General features: G+C 32.3%; 1 protein-coding gene across 1 annotated transcript in view; it reads left to right on the top strand.

Moving 5' to 3' along the window:
• The first annotated feature begins 1,968 nt into the window (after nucleotides 1-1,968).
• The window catches only part of LOC142337446 (uncharacterized), an 82,763-nt gene continuing 62,732 nt past the window's right edge, over nucleotides 1,969-21,999 (top strand). The window contains exon 1 of the mRNA XM_075386674.1: nucleotides 1,969-3,377. Coding sequence (XP_075242789.1) covers nucleotides 3,163-3,377 — 215 coding nt within the window. The 5' untranslated portion in view covers nucleotides 1,969-3,162. The remainder of the gene's footprint in view (nucleotides 3,378-21,999) is intronic.

The following is a 21,999-nucleotide window of genomic DNA, read 5'->3' as shown; positions in this document are numbered from 1 at the left end:
GCAAAAAAAATGGTACTGAATATTGCGTTTTTAAAGGACTAAATTAATCATAAAAACACATCTACAAACGTTTTCTACAACTTACGTCTGGCATCATCAGCTAAATTACAAATTAACCTCAATTTATTAAGAAAATAAAGGGTTTCCATTTAATTATGAAAAAAACAGTAAATTGAGAGCTTCTCGGAAGAATGTTTTCTGATAACACGAACTCCTCTCAACTTTTGCTATTGACTATATCCTATGTTTGGATGCATCATATTGTCTTTTAACGTTTTAATTTTTTTTGGACAATCTACAATTCCGGTAATGTTTTGAATAATTTCAAGCTTTTAATTCGCAAGAACATAATTTTTGAATAAAGCAACATGACTACTATTAACTTATAGTTAAATGTAAACCAATGGCTTTGGTACTCGCGCAATGGCTTCCGTTGTGCTTAATGCTTCGATAGTTATGAGCCTGTGTGGAACTTTACACTGGTCAAATATACGCCAGTCAGGTGCCACCACATTAATTTATATGCTGACCTACTACCAATTCTGTTTTTATATACTCATGGTGATATTTCACATGGTGATATTTCTGCAAGTCTGCCCAAAATAGGTGAAATTGCATCCACTTAAAGTTATTTCGTGTACCGCGTGCGATTATAGGTGCTGATAAAATCCAGACCTCTATGATGGTCAGCAGATCTTGAGTTTCCTTATAGTTTAGTTCACTCCAGTATTCAATAATTTTTTTTTCAGTTTTTCTTTTAGGCTAATGCTTAATCGGCCTCTACATTGCAGGAAAAATGTTGACATCTCCTTCCGGTTTAGCGCAACTTCGAATTGCTTTCCGCTATAGGTTATGCAGTCCTTTTAGAGTCACTTATTGTTTTTCAAGGGTCTTATGTACATTGCCTGATGAACAATTTTTGGGTTATTCGCTTTCCTTCATATCTTTTTGTTTATTTCAGTAAATTATTGCCTTTTTTGTAGATCAAAAATGAAGATTGATAGTACCCTCTCGATCATTTCTTCATGCTGGAGTCAAGCGCAGCTGCGGAATTTTTTTTACGACAACGTAGACTGCGATATCAAGGAGTGCTAGTTCATGTTCTTCATTCATTTTTGGAATCTTTTCTGTTCTCCCCCTCCCCAGTGTTTTTACGCCCCCATTACAAATAAAATGTTGTTACAATGGATCTTATTTGGTAAAAAAAAAACATAGCACGTAGGACGGGCGTAAAAGATATAAACCCTCTGAGTTGAGAGGGAAAAACAGAATAGAGTTCTGTTTTTTTCATTCTTAGTTCCAAACTTCTATGGAAACTATTTCCTTTCTGCAGCAAAGTTTTGGAGCTGTCTTTAACTGTGCAAATAATGTCTTTATTTCTTTCAAATTGATTTCGTATCCCAGCTTTGCTTTCAATTGGTCTACTTTTACATCGGAAATTTTTCTAAACAACAGCTGTTTTTCGTATTGCTACTTATTTTTATCTTGATCTTTTGTGATACCTTTTTCACTTTTTTCGCATTCATCCACCTTGCTATTCCAAATTATTTTTTAAGACAGCCAGTGCATCTTTGTTTCGCAGTTTTGTCTCCAGATCTTATCTGGTTCCCAGCTCTTAGTTTATATTCAGAAGTTCATTCGAGTATTGTCCACGATAACTGCCAGGGAAGCCCCCATTGCCAAAATGGTTTTGATAAAGTACCTGCTGCTTCGACTACTTCAAAAAGAACTTTTTCGACTGCCAGTTTGAGTAGGAGCTTAAGTGTTGATCTTTCAGTATGGGGAGGGTTGGCACTGGAGTGAAGATACCGCAAGTCAACCTCGATGGCTTCCAGGACTGGAACATTAGTATATAATTTTTTAACATCTATGGTTACAGTTTGCTCATTCGCCACAAGCTCAAGAATTTCAAGTTTCTTGCTATCAGACTCTAAGTATCGATATTAGCTCCCAGTAGCTTTTGTAAAAGTTGAGTAAAAAATTGTTTAAGTTGTGAAAAGGATTTTCCGGAATAGTTTTGCAAGACCATAAAGTCGAGCTCATTGTTCGCCTGTTGTTCGAAGGTTCGCCTGTTGTTCGAAGCTTTCGTTAATGTTTATCTGTAATCAGTTTTTTTTTAATTTCACGTTAAGTTCCGTTTATATTTTCGTCCCTCAGTTTTTTTTGTCCCGAGTTTTTATTAAGGACTGCAAAGGGACGCTTGTGTGTGTGTGTGTGGGTGGGGACAATCTGGCTTATTTCGCCTAAATTTTAGGCAACGTTTCGCAAATTTTTCGTTGTCAGTTAAACACTGTTGGCCAATATGGCGTCCACTTTTCAAAGGCAACCCCTTTCCAGTTAATCGAGAGTAATTCGTTTTTTCACTTTAACAAAGTAGTGTTGCTAAATGTATTCGGGGAAGCGATAATTTACGTTTTTAGGAACTGAAAATTGTTAAATTATAATTCCTTATTCTGTCTATTTTTAATCGCTTAGGCGTTGCTTTCTGTGCCTTCCTGTATGCTTCAGTTACTTGTGAACTCTATTGCAGTGCAGAATAAATAAGCTGAATCTTTGTTGGATCGTTAGTTTAGAAGCTCGGCTATTTTATGCGAATGGGTGTCTCGCATGCTTTTGATAGAGCAGGAACAGGAAATAATAAAGCTGCATTTAATAAGCTTTTAGGCCTGATAAAAATATTTTTATATTTAACCGAACTGAATTTGGCCAATTAGCGAGAAAAACGCGAGATAGAAAGCTTAGGTGATATTTGCTTCTGTCTAAGTATGTTTTTAAGAGACATGTATAAACTGATTGAAATAAATGAAAACCGGGAAGGCTTTTACTGCCCTACGTTGAATGAGTGCTGTTTTTAGTAGTTTTTCAGCCAATGCTAATCAATGACTTTGAATTAAGGAAATATTATTTTACACAAACTATTCCTACAGTGAAAATGGTTGTTAATATTTTTCCCTTTTCGGTTTCATTATTTTCCGCTACACGCCATGACAACAAGTTTTAGTAATTTGCGCTGCTAAACATAAAACCTGTGTTGCTTTTTTCATTTTTTTCAACTTCACACACCTAATGCAAATTATTTGCTAATGTTTTGAAATGTACAAAAGTAATTGAAACGCTTTTTGTTGATAAAACACTCGCAACGCGATTTGATTAATTACAACTATGTTTTCTGAATATTTCTGCAAAAGGCGTTGGGAGTTTTTGTTTATTTTTGCCTTATTCGTTGATTCTGTTGTTCTAACCCAAGTGGCAACTGCGTGTGCTGACCGATGTGCAAATTTTGAAGCTAACGATGTGTCATGCGGAGATAGTGACAGCTTGATCTTCACCTCGGCAACCGGCGATTTAAATTGTCACTGCGATTTCGCTTGCAGAACGTAAGTTTCTCAAAATCTTTCAAATGAAAATTGTGCTTTCCAGAAATTCCGGAAATTTCTTTTTGTTGATACGAAAGTGTAATTGTGTCGACGATATTAACGCAAGATTTTTTGGTTTCTTTGTGATTTTCGTACGAGTCGATTTGGTCTGCTTTAATTTAAAGTGCAAATCTCAGCAGATTTCAAAAAGATCATGATTTTGCATTGGTATTTGGAATTTGAGTCCTTTTCGAAATCATTTTTTTTCGGAACGTGCATTGCTTTGTAACCGAATTTTATCAGATGTTGTTAATTAAATGCGTTCAGGTGCATTTTTTTATAGTGCTACTAATAGAGTTTTAAGCTCTTATCGGCTCAATAATATTTTCTGAATTTTTGAAATGGTACTGCTTTTCAGTTGTCTCGCTAATTTCGTCAATAATTTTTTAGTAAATTAATAAATTCATTCATTGTTTAATCTGCTTTTTCTGTTCATTTCCCCCTTCTAAATTAGTTCTTTCATAATCAGAGTTTTAACAAAACAATTAGAAAACAACAATTAGAAAATTCCTATCCGCGCTTAATTTTTGGTTTACAACGACAAAAAAATACTCGGATAAAAATTTTCGATTACTTTTTTTCTGAGAAAAATAATTGAGTGGAAAAACAGTTACGCAAAAACAATCAGATTTTTAAAAAAATGCAACTTGTTTCGATTTACGCGTGGTAAATCGTTTGAAGTACTTTCTTATCCTGCTGTGTGCATCTGGTTGTTGTGTTAGTAGCTTTTAATTTATGAAAATGCAAATCCAGAATCCATTCAGTAAAATGACGACAAATACATTGATTTTTAATTGCTCTCGAATGAAGTTCGTAGCAATTAATGTAAACGTGTTGGTCTTTTTTATGTAATTTTTTTGCTTTGACCGTTTTGGCGCTTTTCTTCTAGAACATTCTTCGACTTTTCGAGGAGTGACTTTCTCACGCTTTCATTCTTCATTTTTGAGTGATCTCTATTGCTCCCACTCCGAAGTAAAGCTTGTTGCTAAAATAAGAACGATTGAAGCATAGCAACAAGAAGGGACGTATAGGCGAGTGGGCAGTGCCTCTTGTAAGGGATGTGGAGGTCCATGTTCGAATCCCGGCTTGGTCAGCTGTTTTTGCACCAAAAAGTAAAAATTTATCTAGGCTACAGCCCTTGAATTAAATTGCATCGCCTGTCTTTCGAGAGCAATTCTTCCGACATTAGTCGGTTTATGTTTTTATTTCACTTCCTAATTTGGGAAAGATTTTGATCACAAAGTGGAGGTCACCTCTGCTTTTTAATAAATGAACAATTATCGTTTCTTCTGTGATTCTTTATTATGTATTTAAGCAGACCTCCCAAATCCGTCAATTTTAATTCAAAATTTGACTGGATTTTTTGTTGTTTTTTGTTGTTGTGAATAGGTGTCCCATTTAAATTTTCTTTTTGATGCGTTGCATTGCATTTTGATTAGTCATTATTCACAGGGTACGCATGAAGTTTTTTGCAAGCTGACAACGATAGTTGAGCGTTGGTACAAGGAGCGCCTTATGTAATTATGATTTTAAATACATGAAAATATTCAATATTCACCAACTTTTAAGAATTTGTTGTGCGGTTTCTGGGTTTTCATTGGAATAGTGGAACAGTCATAGATCATTGGAAGAATTATCTTTTTGGTCGTCGCGTTTGTCGGGCTGATAAACAATTATATAGCGTCATTGAGGAAGGAAAGCATCTTAAATGTTAATTAAAATTCGTAAATATTGTCGAAAAACAAGTGCATTTCAAATGTCGCCCCTTGTCGTTATGCTTTTATGTGCTGTGTTCAGATACATCCGAAATTGAAATGGCTAATTTTGATTGTGAGAGAATAAAATTTGTCTTATGAGATCAGAAAATGAAGAATGTATTAAATTTAGAGCTCGGAAAAATGAGCTATAGTTTTTCTCGGCAAATTTCTGTGCAACAGTACTAGGCGAGCCCTCTTGTTTAATATTAAAGTCCAGCTACGAACAAACAAACAGATTTACCGCGCTCCGTTGCCTCTCAGCGCCACGGATCTACTTCATTAATGTTGCTGAAATCCCTAATCAAACACTGATTATTTAGGAGGAACAAGCCATGCATTAAAACTCGATTAGTTTTTTTTCCAAATCGCTCAATCAACAAAAGCTGTTGGAAAGGGAAACAATCCCCTTCGTATCTTTAAGTTGTGAAAAGCAGTCCTTCTATTGTTGCGGCAATCAACATTGGCTTTTTTAACGTAGGGTTTCAATGTTGGATACTTAGCGTTTAATCTCCTTATAGAATTACTTCACTAGCTATGGAGACATTAATGATTATCAGACAACAACTTGAAATAAATTGCGCCAATATTTGACTTGTTTTATTCCGAATACTATAGTAAAGTCTTGCTGCATGAGAAAGACGAATTGAAATACTTTTCCTGACAAGATGGAAACGATAGACAAGAAAACAGTAGTATTCAGTAGTAATAGTTAAGCAAAGCTGGGGGGGGGGGTAAAAGGAAGTACCTATGTATTAACATTAGGTATAGCCTCCTACCCTCCAATTTCCAAAGATGTGCCTCCTCACAGCATGATACCCAAGCAGTTCACACGAAGGGGATTAGCAAGATAATCCTTCAATAATAATTTAGGATGACTCATTTACAGTTACGTACGACTTTTCAAAAATGTACCTCACAGCATGACACCCAAGCTGTTCACACAAAGGGGTTTAGCACGATAATCCTTTAATAATAATTTAGGATGACTCATTTACAGTTACGTACGACTTTTCAAAAATGTACCTCACAGTATGACACCCAAGCTGTTCACACGAGGGGGATTAGCAAGTTAATCCCTTAATATTAAATTAGTAAGGCTTACTCATTCCCATATTGCACTTTAATAATGTAAATTTCCAAAGACGTACCTCACAGCATCATACACAAGCTGTTCACACGAGGGGATTAGCAAGATAATCCCTCGATATTAAATTGGTAAGGTCATTGACTCCCTACCATCTTACACTTTAATAATGTAAATTTCCAAAAACGTACCTCATAGCATGATACCCACGCTGTTCACACGAAAAGGATTAGCAAGATAATCCCTCAATAAGAAATCAGTAAGGTCATTTACCTTTTCTCATACTACACTTTACTAATGTAAAATTCCAAAGATGTTCCTCTCAGCATGATACCCAAGCTGTTCTCACGAGAGGGATTAGCAAGATAATCTCTTAGTAAGGACATTTACCCTTTCACATATTACACTTTGAAAATGACAATTGCCAATAATGTTCCTCACAGCACGATACCCAAGCTGTTCTCACGAAAGGGATTAGCAAGATAATCTCTTAACAATTCAGTAAGGTCATTTACCCCTTATAATATTACACTTTACTAATGTCAATTACCAAAGATGTGCCTCACAGCATGATACCCAAGCTGTTCACACGAAGGGGATTAGCAAGATAGTGACTTCACAACAAATTAATAAGGTCATCGATCCCCTACCAAATTATTTTTTAATAACGTAAATTTCCAAAGACGTACCTCACAGTATGACACCCAAGCTGTTCACACGAAGGGGATTAGCAATATAGTGCCTTAACAACAATTTAATAAGGTCATCGACCCCCTACCAAATTACACTTTAATCCCCCAAATTCCAAAGACGTACCTCACAGCATGATACCCAAGCTGTTTACACGAGGGGATTAGCAAGATAATCCCTTGATATTAAATTGGTAAGGTCATTGACTCCCTACCATCTTACACTTTAATAATGTAAATTTCCAAAAACGTACCTCACAGCATGATACCAACGCTGTTCACACGAAAAGGATTGGCAAGATAATCCCTCAATAAGAAATCAGTAAGGTCATTTACCTTTTCTCATACTACACTTTACTAATGTAAAATTCCAAAGATGTTCCTCTCAGCATGATACCCAAGCTGTTCTCACGAGAGAGATTAGCAAGATAATCTCTTAGTAAGGACATTTACCCTTTCACATATTACACTTTGAAAATGACAATTGCCAATAATGTACCTCACAGCACGATACCCAAGCTGTTCACACGAAGGGGATTGATTAGCAATATAGTGCCTTAACAACAATTTAATAAGGTCATCGACCCCCTACCAAATTACACTTTAATCCCCCAAATTCCAAAGATGTACCTCACAGCATGATACCCACGCTGTCCACACCAGGGGGATTAGCAAGTTAATCACTTAATAATAAATTAGGCCATTTACTCATTCCCATATTGCACTTTAATAATGTAAATCCAAAGAGGTACCTCACAGCATGATACCCAAGCTGTTCTCTCAAAGGGGATTAGTTAGGTAATGTTTTGATATTAAATTAGATAGGGTGACTCATTTACACTGTACGGTTTACGTGATTTTCAAAAATGTACCTCACAGTATGATACCCGAGGGGGATTCACACGAGGGGGATTAGCAAAATAGTGCCTTAACAACAAATTAGTAAGGACATTGACCCTCTACCATTTCACACTTTAATAATGCAAGTTTCCAATAACGTAACTCACAGCATGACACCCAATCTGTTCACACGAGGGGGATTAGCAAAATAGTGCCTTAAAAACAAATCAGTAAGGTCATTTACCCCCTACCATATTGCACTTTACTAATGTCAATTTCCAAAGACGTACCTCACAGCATGACACCCAAGCTGTTCACACGAAGGGAATTAGCAAGATAGTGCCTTAACAACAAATCAGTAAGGTCATTGACCCCCTACCATATTGCACTTTACTAATGTCAATTTCCAAAGACGTACCTCACAACATGATACCCTAGCTGTTCCCACGAAGGGGATTAGCAGGATAATCCCTTAATAACAAAATAAGAAGGTCAATTACCCATTCCCATATTATACTTCACTAATGTCAATTGCCAAAGACGCACCTCACAGTATGATATCCAAGCTGTTCACACAAAGGGGATAAGCTAGGTAATGTTTTAATATTTAATTAGATAGGGTGACTCATTTACAGTTACGTACGGCTTACGTGATTTTCAAAAATGTACCTCACAGCATGATACCCAAGCTGTTGACACGAAGTAGATTAGTAAGATAATCCCTTAATAATATTATCCCGCGTAGATAAAAAAAATACCCAATTCTGTCTAAAAATTACCCAAAACTTGCTAAAAAGTACCAAATTTTTGCCAAAAATAGACAACTGTTACCAAAAATTGTTCAATTATTACCATAAAAATACCAAATTCTTGCTTAAAAATACACAATTCTTGCCAAAAATATCCAATTCTTGCTAAAAAAATACCCAATTCATGCCAAAAAATACCGAATTCTGTCTAAAAAATACCCAAAACTTGCTAAAAAGTACCAAAAATTAGACAAATGTTATCAAAAATTATCCAATTATTGCCGAAAAATTCGCAATTCTTGCCTAAAAACACACAATTTCTGTCAAAAATACCCAATTCTTGCTAAAAATATCGAATTCTTGAGAAAAACACACATCTTGCCAAAAAATACCCAATTTTATCTAAAAAATACCCAAAAAATGCAAAAATATAACCCAATTCATGCTAAAAAATACCCAATTCTGTCTAAAAACTACACAAAACTTGCTAAAAAGTACCCAATTGCAGCCAAAAAAAAAGCCAATTATTACGAAAAATTATCCAATTATTGCCAAAAAATATCAAATTCTTGCTTAAAAATGCCCAATTCTTGCCAAAATACCCAATTCTTGATAAAAAAAATCCCCAATTCTTGAAAAAAAATGCCCAATTCTGACAAACACTTTCCAAAACCTTAAAAGAAATTAACCAATACAGGTTAAAAATAGCCATTTCTTTCCAAAAAAACTACATTTTTGCCAAAAAAAACCTAATTCCTATCAAAACCGAAACAATTCTATTAAAAACTGTCCAATTCCTGCCACTTATATTTACCAAAAGTAGCTGAATCTTGTCAAAAATACTCAAATTTTACCCAATTTTCTTTAGTATTGTCGAAAAACACCCAAATTATAAGCAATTTAACAAAATTTTATCAAATGTTTATCCAAAATATATCAAAAATTATACAACTTGCCATCTTCTGTATTTATTTAAATTCATTCTGTCAATGCAATTATTTAGTGATCTTACAAACATCATTTTTTGACATCTTCTTTTGTACGAGGGAATCTTCTCAGGTGATCGATAGAGGTTTTATGAGCACAAATTTATCATGAATTTTTTACTATCGTTAGAAATTAGTCGTAAATGTATCAATTAAGTCTTAATACCAAAAAATTCACGTCATACTGTCTTCGCAAATACGGACAATTAGGTGATTTCAAATACAAAATGTAGGTCAACTAAGACGTATGATTACCACAATTACCGAATTACAGATACCTAGGTATTGTATGGGGTCATTGAACTCATGTGACCAACATCGAAAACAAAACTTTACAAGTCTCAGACAACATGGAACTAAGCAGATTCGTCCGTGGACATTTTTGTGACTATGAGTTTGCTTATAGACCAATGTATAAAAATTTACTCGGATTTTTTGAGCAGGAGAGAGAACTTAAATTCCTCTGGTGTTTGTCTGACGACTTTGAAAATTTGCAGAAACTTGATAGGGATTGTGACGAGTGGGAAAATGTGTCACTGACAGAGAGTTTTATTGCAAGTAGAGAAGAAGAAAACGCAATTGACCCCAAGTTTGTTATGAAAAAATTTGACAAGACAGCTCCCTTGTCGTGTTTTTCTACGGAAACTGGGCCAGATGCAAAGGAAGAGGTATAGGAAGCGTCGGCTGTTAAAAACACTTCCATAAAGTCTGTCGAAACCAACCTTAGTACAATCTAGCTTGCTGGTATGCCTCGCTATACTCTCCCTCACTTGACTAATGAAAAACTCATTACTAACATCACGTGACCTTAATAAAAACAGAAATGACATAAACAATAAATCATTTTCTACACAACTTTCATTGACTTAACAAAATGTTTTATAAGATCTTATCGGCTACGAGGTTTTTTGTTCCCAATTCTTCTGTGTTTTAATTAAGTTTCATTGGCTCGATATATCGAGGTTAATTTTCAAGATATTTCAGTCATTTGTTTCTTTACCCTTACATTGTTCAGTTACCCTTATTCATCCAGGTTTTCTTATGTTCTGCTTCCAGATCTCATGTTTTGCTCAATTCACCAAAAGTAACTACCAAAAGTAGTAGTTCCAGTCATATCTTTTGGTAGTTTCATTCTTGTCAACATATTCAATTGTTACGGAAACATACTTTCATGGTTTTCCGAAAATGAAAAACGCAAAAACTCTTTCTTATCAGCCTGTAAAATATGGGACAAAAATATAAATTCCGAATAAAATGACCAAAAATTTCCTCATGGAGGACTTATTGGTTAAGCAAGTTCCTTTCTTGACTTTTTCTTTACTAGATTGAAAGTTTTTCGATTACTTGCTGTACTGCACGATTCCGCCGAAGGGTCCAGGATACTGTTACATGTTACCAAATTTTCCCAGCTCATGTTTCATTGGTTAACTGGGTTAATCTTTTTTGTTCTTATTAAACTTTTCCATCCTCAATTTTTCAAAAGACTAAACTGCTAATCTTTTTCTGATATTGTAATCTAGAAAAAGGAATGTCTCTCGTTGTATTTGATATTGAGTGCTTGGAGGGGGAAATTGTTAAGGAGTTGGGTGTTTTCAAGGGCGGAATTGTTTTGGGATTCAGTTTCCTGCCACCCAAAGACTACCAACCTACTTTTCAAGCAAGGTGGAACACTAAAATTTTACATGGGATCAATTGGAGCAGTGGAAAACTGGAATATATTGAGTTGTCATCAATCATTCACCATTATTGTTCACCTACAACAGAATACTTTGCGAAAGTTTTGGAGAAATGTAATCTCCTCTCAAATTACTTGTGTAAAGATGTGGAGAATCTAGATGATCTTGGTTGTCCAAAAGTTTTCAAAATTCTCAACAATTTGGATACTGACTGGGATTGCAGCAACTATCCGTATCGACACGAAAAAACCTTTCACTGTGCAGAGAAGAAAGCTTATGCTTTCGGAATTTGTACTCTTGATCATTTTGATAACGTATAATATTTGTAATTTCTAATTGTATTTGTGATCGTTTTGTAATTAATTGTTTTTATTTTACTACTTTTAAAATCAGAAAAAGGTCGCATTGGAATATGATTAGCTCGCTGCAGATTATATGATGGCATAATAATGCTAGAAATTGACTAGTTTTCAAAATAATAATAGATATTTCTTTTGAAATTGGGAACCAAGAAATTTCAGTTTAGAAGGTCACAGTAAAATGAAATATTAAAAATTAAATTAAAAAAGCATTCGAAAATTTCAAAAACTGGAGATTTGAAAAGGAGAAAAATTTAAAAAACACAATTTTTGTTGAAAACCTTATGTCAAAAACGATATTTTGAATCAACATGTATTTAAAAAAAACGACTATAAAAAAATTTAATTGAACAAAAGTAGCTTAAAAACATCAAAAACTAACAAACCGAAAATAAAAAAAAATCAATTAACACGTTTTTTTGTTTAAAACTTCATGTAATAAAAAACTGTACGTTTTTCATTGGTTTTTATGTTGAACAATGCAAGATAGTGCCTTAAAAAATTAGTTTTAAACAAAAAACAATAAAAAAAAATATTAAAATGATATTGTATAAAGATTACGTATAGCCCATTTTACCTCAAATCCCAAAGACGTACCTCACAGCATGATACCCAAGCTGTTCACGCGAGGGGGTTTAGCAAGATAATCCCTAAATATTAAATTAGTAAGGTCATTTACCCATTCCCATATTGCAGTTTAATAATGTAAATTTCCAAAGACGTGCCTCAAAGCATGACACCCAAGCTGTTCAAACGAAGGGGATTAGCAAGATAGTGTCTTAACAACAAATTTGTTAGAATGAGTCATATGTTCACCAGAAGGAACTAGGGGTATTAGTAGGTATTAAAGAAACAGCGGGTATCCAACTGTTGGGACATAAGCTAATTACTAAATATCATGGGTCTTTTTTGAATTGGGTATATATTGAATTAGGTATTTTATTGTAAAATTGTGAATTGGGTATATATTGAATTGGGTATTTTTGTAAAATTTTGAATTTAATTATTTTGTTTGAAAATGTTTTACTAAAATAGTTTTTAATCAAAGATTTCGTTTTCTACATAAGGTTTTTAACAAAAAAAAGTAAATTGTAATGTTTTTTACTTTCTATTTTTCCATTTTTTTCAGTTTTTGAAGTTTTTCCAATGTAAAATTTTGCAAGCTGTTCACACGAAGGGAATTAGCAAGATAGTGCCTTAACAACAAATCAGTAAGGTCATTGACCCCCTACCATATTGCACTTTACTAATGTCAATTTCCAAAGACGTACCTCACAACATGATACCCAAGCTGTTCCCACGAAGGGGATTAGCAGGATAATCCGTTAATAACAAAATAAGAAGGTCAATTACCCATTCCCATATTATACTTCACTAATGTCAATTGCCAAAGACGCACCTCACAGTATGATATCCAAGCTGTTCACACAAAGGGGATAAGCTAGGTAATGTTTTAATATTTAATTAGATAGGGTGACTCATTTACAGTTACGTACGGCTTACGTGATTTTCAAAAATGTACCTCACAGCATGATACCCAAGCTGTTGACACGAAGTAGATTAGTAAGATAATCCCTTAATAATATTATCCCGCGTAGATAAAAAAAATACCCAATTCTGTCTAAAAATTACCCAAAACTTGCTAAAAAGTACCAAATTTTTGCCAAAAATAGACAACTGTTACCAAAAATTATCCAATTATTACCATAAAAATACCAAATTCTTGCTTAAAAATACACAATTCTTGCCAAAAATATCCAATTCTTGCTAAAAAATACCCAATTCATGCCAAAAAATACCGAATTCTGTCTAAAAAATACCCAAAACTTGCTAAAAAGTACCAAAAATTAGACAAATGTTATCAAAAATTATCCAATTATTGCCGAAAAATTCACAATTCTTGCCTAAAAACACACAATTTCTGTCAAAAATACCCAATTCTTGCTAAAAATATCAAATTCTTGAGAAAAACACAAATCTCGCCAAGAAATACCCAATTTTATCTAAAAAAATACCCAAAAAATGCAAAAATATTACCCAATTCATGCTAAAAAATACCCAATTCTGTCTAAAAACTACACAAAACTTGCTAAAAAGTACCCAATTGCAGCCAAAAAAAAGCCAATTATTACGAAAAATTATCCAATTACTGCCAAAAAATATCAAATTCTTGCTTATATGCCCAATTCTTGCCAAAATACCCAATTCTTGATAAAAAAAATCCGCAATTCTTGAAAAAAATGCCCAATTCTGACAAACACTTTCCAAAACCTTAAAAGAAATTAACCAATACAGGTTGAAAATAGCCATTTCTTACCAAAAAAAAACTACATTTTTGCCAAAAAAAAACCTAATTCCTATCAAAACCGAAACAATTCTATTAAAAACTGTCCAATTCCTGCCACTTATATTTACCAAAAGTAGCTGAATCTTGTCAAAAATACTCAAATTTTACCCAATTTTCTTTAGTATTGTCGAAAAACACCCAAATTATAAGCAATTTAACAAAATTTTATCAAATCTTTATCCAAAATATATCAAAAATTATACAACTTGCCATCTTCTGTATTTATTTAAATTCATTCTGTCAATGCAATTATTTAGTGATCTTACAAACATCATTTTTTGACATCTTCTTTTGTAAGAGCGAATCTTCTCAGGTGATCGATAGAGGTTTTATGAGCACAAATTTATCATGAATTTTTTACTATCGTTAGAAATTAGTCGTAAATGTATCAATTAAGTCCTAATACCAAAAAATTCACGTCATACTGTCTTCGCAAATACGGACAATTAGGTGATTTCAAATACAAAATGTAGGTCAACTAAGACGTATGATTACCACAATTACCGAATTACAGATACCTAGGTATTGTATGGGGTCATTGAACTCATGTGACCAACATCGAAAACAAAACTTTACAAGTCTCAGACAACATGGAACTAAGCAGATTCGTCCGTGGACATTTTTGTGACTATGAGTTTGCTTATAGACCAATGTATAAAAATTTACTCGGATTTTTTGAGCAGGAGAGAGAACTTAAATTCCTCTGGTGTTTGTCTGACGACTTTGAAAATTTGCAGAAACTTGATAGGGATTGTGACGAGTGGGAAAATGTGTCACTGACAGAGAGTTTTATTGCAAGTAGAGAAGAAGAAAACGCAATTGACCCCAAGTTTGGTATGAAAAAATTTGACAAGACAGCTCCCTTGTGTGTTTCTACGGAAACTGGGCCAGATGCAAAGAAAGAGGTACAGGAAGCGTCGGCTGTTAAAAACACTTCACTAAAGTCTGTCGAAACCAACCTTAGTACAATCTAGCTTGCTGGTATGCCTCGCTATACTCTCCCTCACTTGACTAATGAAAAACTCATTACTAACATCACGTGACCTTACTAAAAACAGAAATGACATAAACAATAAATCATTTTCTACACAACTTTCATTGACTTAACAAAATGTTTTATAAGATCTTATCGGCTACGAGGTTTTTTGTTCCCAATTCTTCTGTGTTTTAATTAAGTTTCATTGGCTCGATATATCGAGGTTAATTTTCAAGATATTTCAGTCATTTGTTTCTTTACCCTTACATTGTTCAGTTACCCTTATTCATCCAGGTTTTCTTATGTTCTGCTTCCAGATCTCATGTTTTGCTCAATTCACCAAAAGTAACTACCAAAAGTAGTAGTTCCAGTCATATCTTTTGGTAGTTTCATTCTTGTCAACATATTCAATTGTTACGGAAACATACTTTCATGGTTTCCCGAAAATGAAAAACGCAAAAACTCTTTCTTATCAGCCTGTAAAATATGGGAAAAAAATATAAATTCCGAATAAAATGACCAAAAATTTCCTCATGGAGGACTTATTGGTTAAGCAAGTTCCTTTCTTGACTTTTTCTTTACTAGATTGAAAGTTTTTCGATTACTTGCTGTACTGCACGATTCCGCCGAAGGGTCCAGGATACTGTTACATGTTACCAAATTTTCCCAGCTCATGTTTCATTGGTTAACTGGGTTAATCTTTTTTGTTCTTATTAAACTTTTCCATCCTCAATTTTTCAAAAGACTAAACTGCTAATCTTTTTTTGATATTGTAATCTAGAAAAAGGAATGTCTCTCGTTGTATTTGATATTGAGTGCTTGGAGGGGGAAATTGTTAAGGAGTTGGGTGTTTTCAAGGGCGGAATTGTTTTGGGATTCAGTTTCCTGCCACCCAAAGACTACCAACCTACTTTTCAAGCAAGGTGGAACACTAAAATTTTACATGGGATCAATTGGAGCAGTGGAAAACTGGAATATATTGAGTTGTCATCAATCATTCACCATTACTGTTCACCTACAACAGAATACTTTGCGAAAGTTTTGGAGAAATGTAATCTCCTCTCAAATTACTTGTGTAAAGATGTGGAGAATCTAGATGATCTTGGTTGTCCAAAAGTTTTCAAAATTCTCAACAATTTGGATGCTGACTGGGATTGCAGCAACTATCCGTATCGACACGAAAAAACCTTTCACTGTGCAGAGAAGAAAGCTTATGCTTTCGGAATTTGTACTCTTGATCATTTTGATAACGTATAATATTTGTAATTTCTAATTGTATTTGTGATCGTTTTGTAATTAATTGTTTTTATTTTACTACTTTTAAAATCAGAGAAAGGTCGCATTGGAATATGATTAGCTCGCTGCAGATTATATGATGGCATAATAATGCTAGAAATTGACTAGTTTTCAAAATAATAATAGATAATTCTTTTGAAATTGGGAACCAAGAAATTTCAGTTTAGAAGGTCACAGTAAAATGAAATATTAAAAATTAAATTAAAAAAACATTCGAAAACTTCAAAAACTGGAGATTTGAAAAGGAGAAAAATTTAAAAAACACAATTTTTGTTGAAAACCTTATGTCAAAAACGATATTTTGAATCAACATGTATTTAAAAAAACGACTATAAAAAAATTTAATTGAACAAAAGTTGCTTAAAAACATCAAAAACTAACAAACCGAAAATAAAAAAAATCAATATACACGTTTTTTTGTTTAAAACTTCATGTAATAAAAAACTGTACGTTTTTCATTGTTTTTTATGTTGAACAATGCAAGATAGTGCCTTAAAAAATTAGTTTTAAACAAAAAACAATAAAAAAAAATATTAAAATGATAATGTATAAAGATTACGTATAGCCCATTTTCCCTCAAATCCCAAAGACGTACCTCACAGCATGATACCCAAGCTGTTCACGCGAGGGGGTTTAGCAAGATAATCCCTAAATATTAAATTAGTAAGGTCATTTACCCATTCCCATATTGCAGTTTAATAATGTAAATTTCCAAAGACGTGCCTCAAAGCATGACACCCAAGCTGTTCAAACGAAGGGGATTAGCAAGATAGTGTCTTAACAACAAATTTGTTAGAATGAGTCATATGTTCACCAGAAGGAACTAGGGGTATTAGTAGGTATTAAAGAAACAGCGGGTATCCCACTGTTGGGACATAAGCTAATTACTAAATATCATGGGTCTTTTTTGAATTGGGTATATATTGAATTAGGTATTTTATTGTAAAATTGTGAATTGGGTATATATTGAATTGGGTATTTTTGTAAAATTTTGAATTTAATTATTTTGAAAATGTTTTACTAAAATAGTTTTTAATCAAAGATTTCGTTTTCTACATAAGGTTTTTAACAAAAAATGTAAATTTTAATGTTTTTTATTTTTCTATTTTTCCTTTTTTTTCAGTTTTTGAAGTTTTTCCAATGTAAAATTTTCATTTTTATTGTTTTTTTTTAAAAATATTGCTTTACTAAAATATTTTTTTTTCAAAAATGTCGTTTTTTTACATAAGAGTTAACAAAAAATGTAAATTTTGTTGTTTTTTGTTTTTCTATTTTCACATTTTTCAGTTTTTAAAGTTTTTCAATGCAAAATTTTTAAATTAATTTTTTTTCATTAAATAGTGTCGTTTTACTAAAATAACTTTTTTTCAAAAAGGTCGTTTTTCATATAAGGATTTTAACAAAAAATGTAAATTTTGTTAATTTTTATTTTTCTATTTTTACATTTTTCAGTTTTTGAAGTTTTTAATGTAAAATTTTCAACATAATTATTTTTTTATTAAAAAATGTCGTTTTACTAAAATACTTTTTTTTTCGAAAAATGTTGTTTTTTACATAAGGTTTTTAACAAAAAATGTAAACTTTGTTGTTTCTTATTTTTCTATTTTTACAATTTTCAGTATTTGGAGTTTTTTTCATGTAAAATTTTCAATATAATTATTTTTTGCATTAAAAAATGTTGTTTTACTTAAAAAATTTTTTTTTCAAAAATGTCGTTTTTTACATAAGTTTTTTAACAAAAAATGTAAATTTTGTTGTTTTTTATTTTTCTATTTTCACATTTTTCAGTTTTTGAAATTTTTTAATGTAAAATTTTCAATTTAATTATTTTAAAAAAATGTTTTTTTACTAAAACAGTTTTTTCAAAAATGTCGTTTTTTACATAAGGTTTTAACCAAAAATGTATATTTTGTTGTTTTTTATTTTTCTATTTTTCCATTTTTCAAGTTTTGATGTTTTTTCATTTACAATGAAAAAACTTCAAAAGCTGAAAAATGGAAAAATAGAAAACAACAAAATATACATTTTTGGGTAAAACCTTGTAAAAAACGACATTTTTGAAAAAAAACTATTTTAGTAAAACAACATTTTTTAAAGAAAAAAAATAATTAAATTGAAAATTTTACATTAAAAAACTTCAAAAACTGAAAAATGTGAAAATAGAAAAATAAAAAACAACAAAATTTACATTTTTTGTTAAAAAACTTATGTAAAAAACGACATTTTTGGGAAAAAAAGTATTTTAGTAAAACGACATTTTTTTAATAAAAAAAGGATTATGTTGAAAATTTTACATTAAAAAACTTCAAAAACTGAAAAATGTAAAAATAGAAAAATAAAAATTAACAAAATTTACATTTTTTGTTGAAAACCTTATATGAAAAACGACATTTTTGAAAAAAGTTATTTTAGTAAAACGACACTTTTTAATGAAAAAAAATTAATTTAAAAATTTTGCATTGAAGAACTTCAAAAACTGAAAAATGTAAAAATAGAAAAACAAAAAACAACAAAATTTACATTTTTTGTTAACTCTTATGTAAAAAACGACATTTTTGAAAAAAAAAATTATTCTAGTAAAACAATATTTTTTAATAAAAAACAATAAAAATGAAAATTTTACATTGGAAAAACTTCAAAAACTGAAAAAAATGGAAAAATAGAAAAATAAAAAACATTAAAATTTACATTTTTTGTTAAAAACCTTATGTAGAAAACGAAATCTTTGATTAAAAACTATTTTAGTAAAACATTTTCAAACAAAATAATTAAATTCAAAATTTTACAAAAATACCCAATTCAATATATACCCAATTCACAATTTTACAATAAAATACCTAATTCAACATATACCCAATTCAAAAAAGACCCATGATATTAAGTAATTAGCTTATTTCCCAACAGTTGGATACCCGCTGTTTCTTTAATACCTACTAATACCCCTAGTTCCTTCTGTTGAACATATGACTCATTCTAACAAATTTGTTGTTAAGACACTATCTTGCTAATCCACTTTGTTTGAACTGCTTGGGTGTCATGCTTTGAGGCACGTCCTTGGAAATTTACATTATTAAACTGCAATATGGGAATGGGTAAATGACCTTACTAATTTAATATTTAGGGATTATCTTGCTAATCCCCCTCGTGAACGGCTTGCGTGTCATGCCGTGAGGTACGACTTCGGAAACTTACATTATTAAAGTGTAATATAGTAAGGGGTAAACGACCTTACTGATTCGTTGTTAAGGCACTATCTTGCTTATCCCCTTTATGTGAACTGCTTGGGTGTCATGCTGTGAGGTACGTCTTTGGAAATTAACCTTATTAAAGCGCAATATGGGAATGGGTAAATTACCTTACTAATTTAATATTTAGGGATTATCTTGCTAAACCCCCTCGCGTGAACAGGTTGGGTATCATGCTGTGAGGTACGTTTTTGGGATTTGAGGTAAAATGGGCTATACGTAATCTTTATACCTTATCATTTTAATATTTTTTTTTATTGTTTTTTGTTTAAAACTAATTTTTGAAGGCACTATCTTGCATTGTTCAACATAAAAAACAATGAAAAACGTACAGTTTTTTATTACATGAAGTTTTAAACAAAAAACGTGTATATTGATTTTTTTTATTTCGGTTTGTTAGTTTTTGATGTTTTTAAGCTACTTTTGTTCAATCAAAATTTTTTATAGTCGTTTTTTTTAAATACATGTTGATTCAAAATATCGTTTTTGATATAACGTTTCCAACAAAAATTGTGTTTTTTAAATTTTTCTCCTTTTCAAATCTCCAGTTTTTGAAGTTTTCGAATGTTTTTTTAATTTAATTTTTAATATTTCATTTTACTGTGACCTTCTAAACTGAAATTTCTTGGTTCCCAATTTCAAAAGAAATATCTATTATTATTTTGAAAACTAGTCAATTTCTAGCATTATTATGCCATCATGTAATCTGCAGCGAGCTAATCATATTCCAATGCGACCTTTCTCTGATTTTAAAAGTAGTAAAATAAAAACAATTAATTACAAAACGATCACAAATACAATTAGAAATTACAAATATTATACGTTATCAAAATGATCAAGAGTCCAAATTCGGAAAGCATAAGCTTTCTTCTCTGCACAGTGAAAGGTTTTTTCGTGTCGATACGGATAGTTGCTGCAATCCCAGTCAGTATCCAAATTGTTGAGAATTTTGGAAACTTTTGGACAACCAAGATCATCTAGATTCTCCACATCTTTACACAAGTAATTTGAGAGGAGATTACATTTCTCCAAACCTTTCGCAAAGTATTCTGTTGTAGGTGAACAATAATGGTGAATGATTGATGACAACTCAATATATTCCAGTTTTCCACTGCTCCAATTGATCCCATGTAAATTTTTAGTGTTCCACCTTGCTTGAAAAGTAGGTTGGTAGTCTTTGGGTGGCAGGAAACTGAATCCCAAAACAATTCCGCCCTTGAAAACACCCAACTCCTTAACAATTTCCCCTCCAAGCACTCAATATCAAATACAACGAGAGACATTCCTTTTTCTAGATTATACAATATCAAAAAAAGATTAGCAGTTTAGTCTTTTGAAAAATTGAGGATGGAAAAGTTTAATAAGAACAAAAAAGATTAACCCAGTTAACCCATGAAACATGAGCTGGGAAAATTTGGTAACATGTAACAGTATCCTGGACCCTTCGGCGGAATCGTGCAGTACAGCAAGTAATCGGAAAACTTTAATAGGAAATTTTTGGTCATTTTATTCGGAATTTATATTTTTGTCCCATATTTTACAGGCTGATAAGAAAGCGTTTTTGCGTTTTTCATTTTCGGGAAACCATGAAAGTATGTTTCCGTAACAATTGAATATGTTGACAAGAATGAAACTACCAAAAGATATGACTGGAACTACTACTTTTGGTAGTTACTTTTGGTGAATTGAGCAAAACATGAGATCTGGAAGCAGAACATAAGAAAACCTGGATGAATAAGGGTAACTGAACAATGTAAGGGTAAAGAAACAAATGACTGAAATATCTTGAAAATTAACCTCGATATATCGAGCCAATGAAACTTAATTAAAACACAGAAGAATTGGGAACAAAAAACCTCGTAGCCGATAAGATCTTATAAAACATTTTGTTAAGTCAATGAAAGTTGTGTAGAAAATGATTTAGTGTTTATGTCATTTCTGTTTTTAGTAAGGTCACGTGATGTTAGTATTGAGATTTTCATTAGTCAAGTGAGGGAGAGTATAGCGAGGCATACCACCAAGCTAGATTGTACTAAGGTTGGTTCCGACAGACTTTAGTGGAGTGTTTTTAACAGCCGACGCTTCCTGTACCTCTTCCTTTGCATCTTGCCCAGTTTCCGTAGAAAAACACGACAAGGGAGCTGTCTTGTCAAATTTTTTCATACCAAACTTGGGGTCAATTGCGTTTTCTTCTTCTCTACTTGCAATAAAACTCTCTGTCAGTGACACATTTTCCCACTCGTCACAATCCCTATCAGGTTTCTGCAAATTTTCAAAGTCGTCAGACAAACACCAGAGGAATTTAAGTTCTCTCTCCTGCTCAAAAAATCCGAGTAAATTTTTATACATTGGTCTATAAGCAAACTCATAGTCACAAAAATGTCCACGGACGAATCTGCTTAGTTCCATGTTGTCTGAGACTTGTAAAGTTTTGTTTTCGATGTGGGTCACATGAGTTCAATGACCCCATACAATACCTAGGTATCTGTAATTCGGTAATTGTGGTAATCATACGTCTTAGTTGACCTACATTTTGTTGAGCGGCTCCCTTGCAAGGATGAAATCACCTAATTGTCCGT

Source organism: Convolutriloba macropyga, chromosome 4, assembly GCF_964194025.1.
Source record: "Convolutriloba macropyga chromosome 4, txConMacr16.3, whole genome shotgun sequence".
In the NCBI taxonomy this organism is placed as follows: domain Eukaryota; kingdom Metazoa; phylum Xenacoelomorpha; order Acoela; family Convolutidae; genus Convolutriloba; species Convolutriloba macropyga.
Note: the sequence above shows the minus strand (reverse complement) of the source record. Positions and strands in the feature narration are given on the sequence as shown.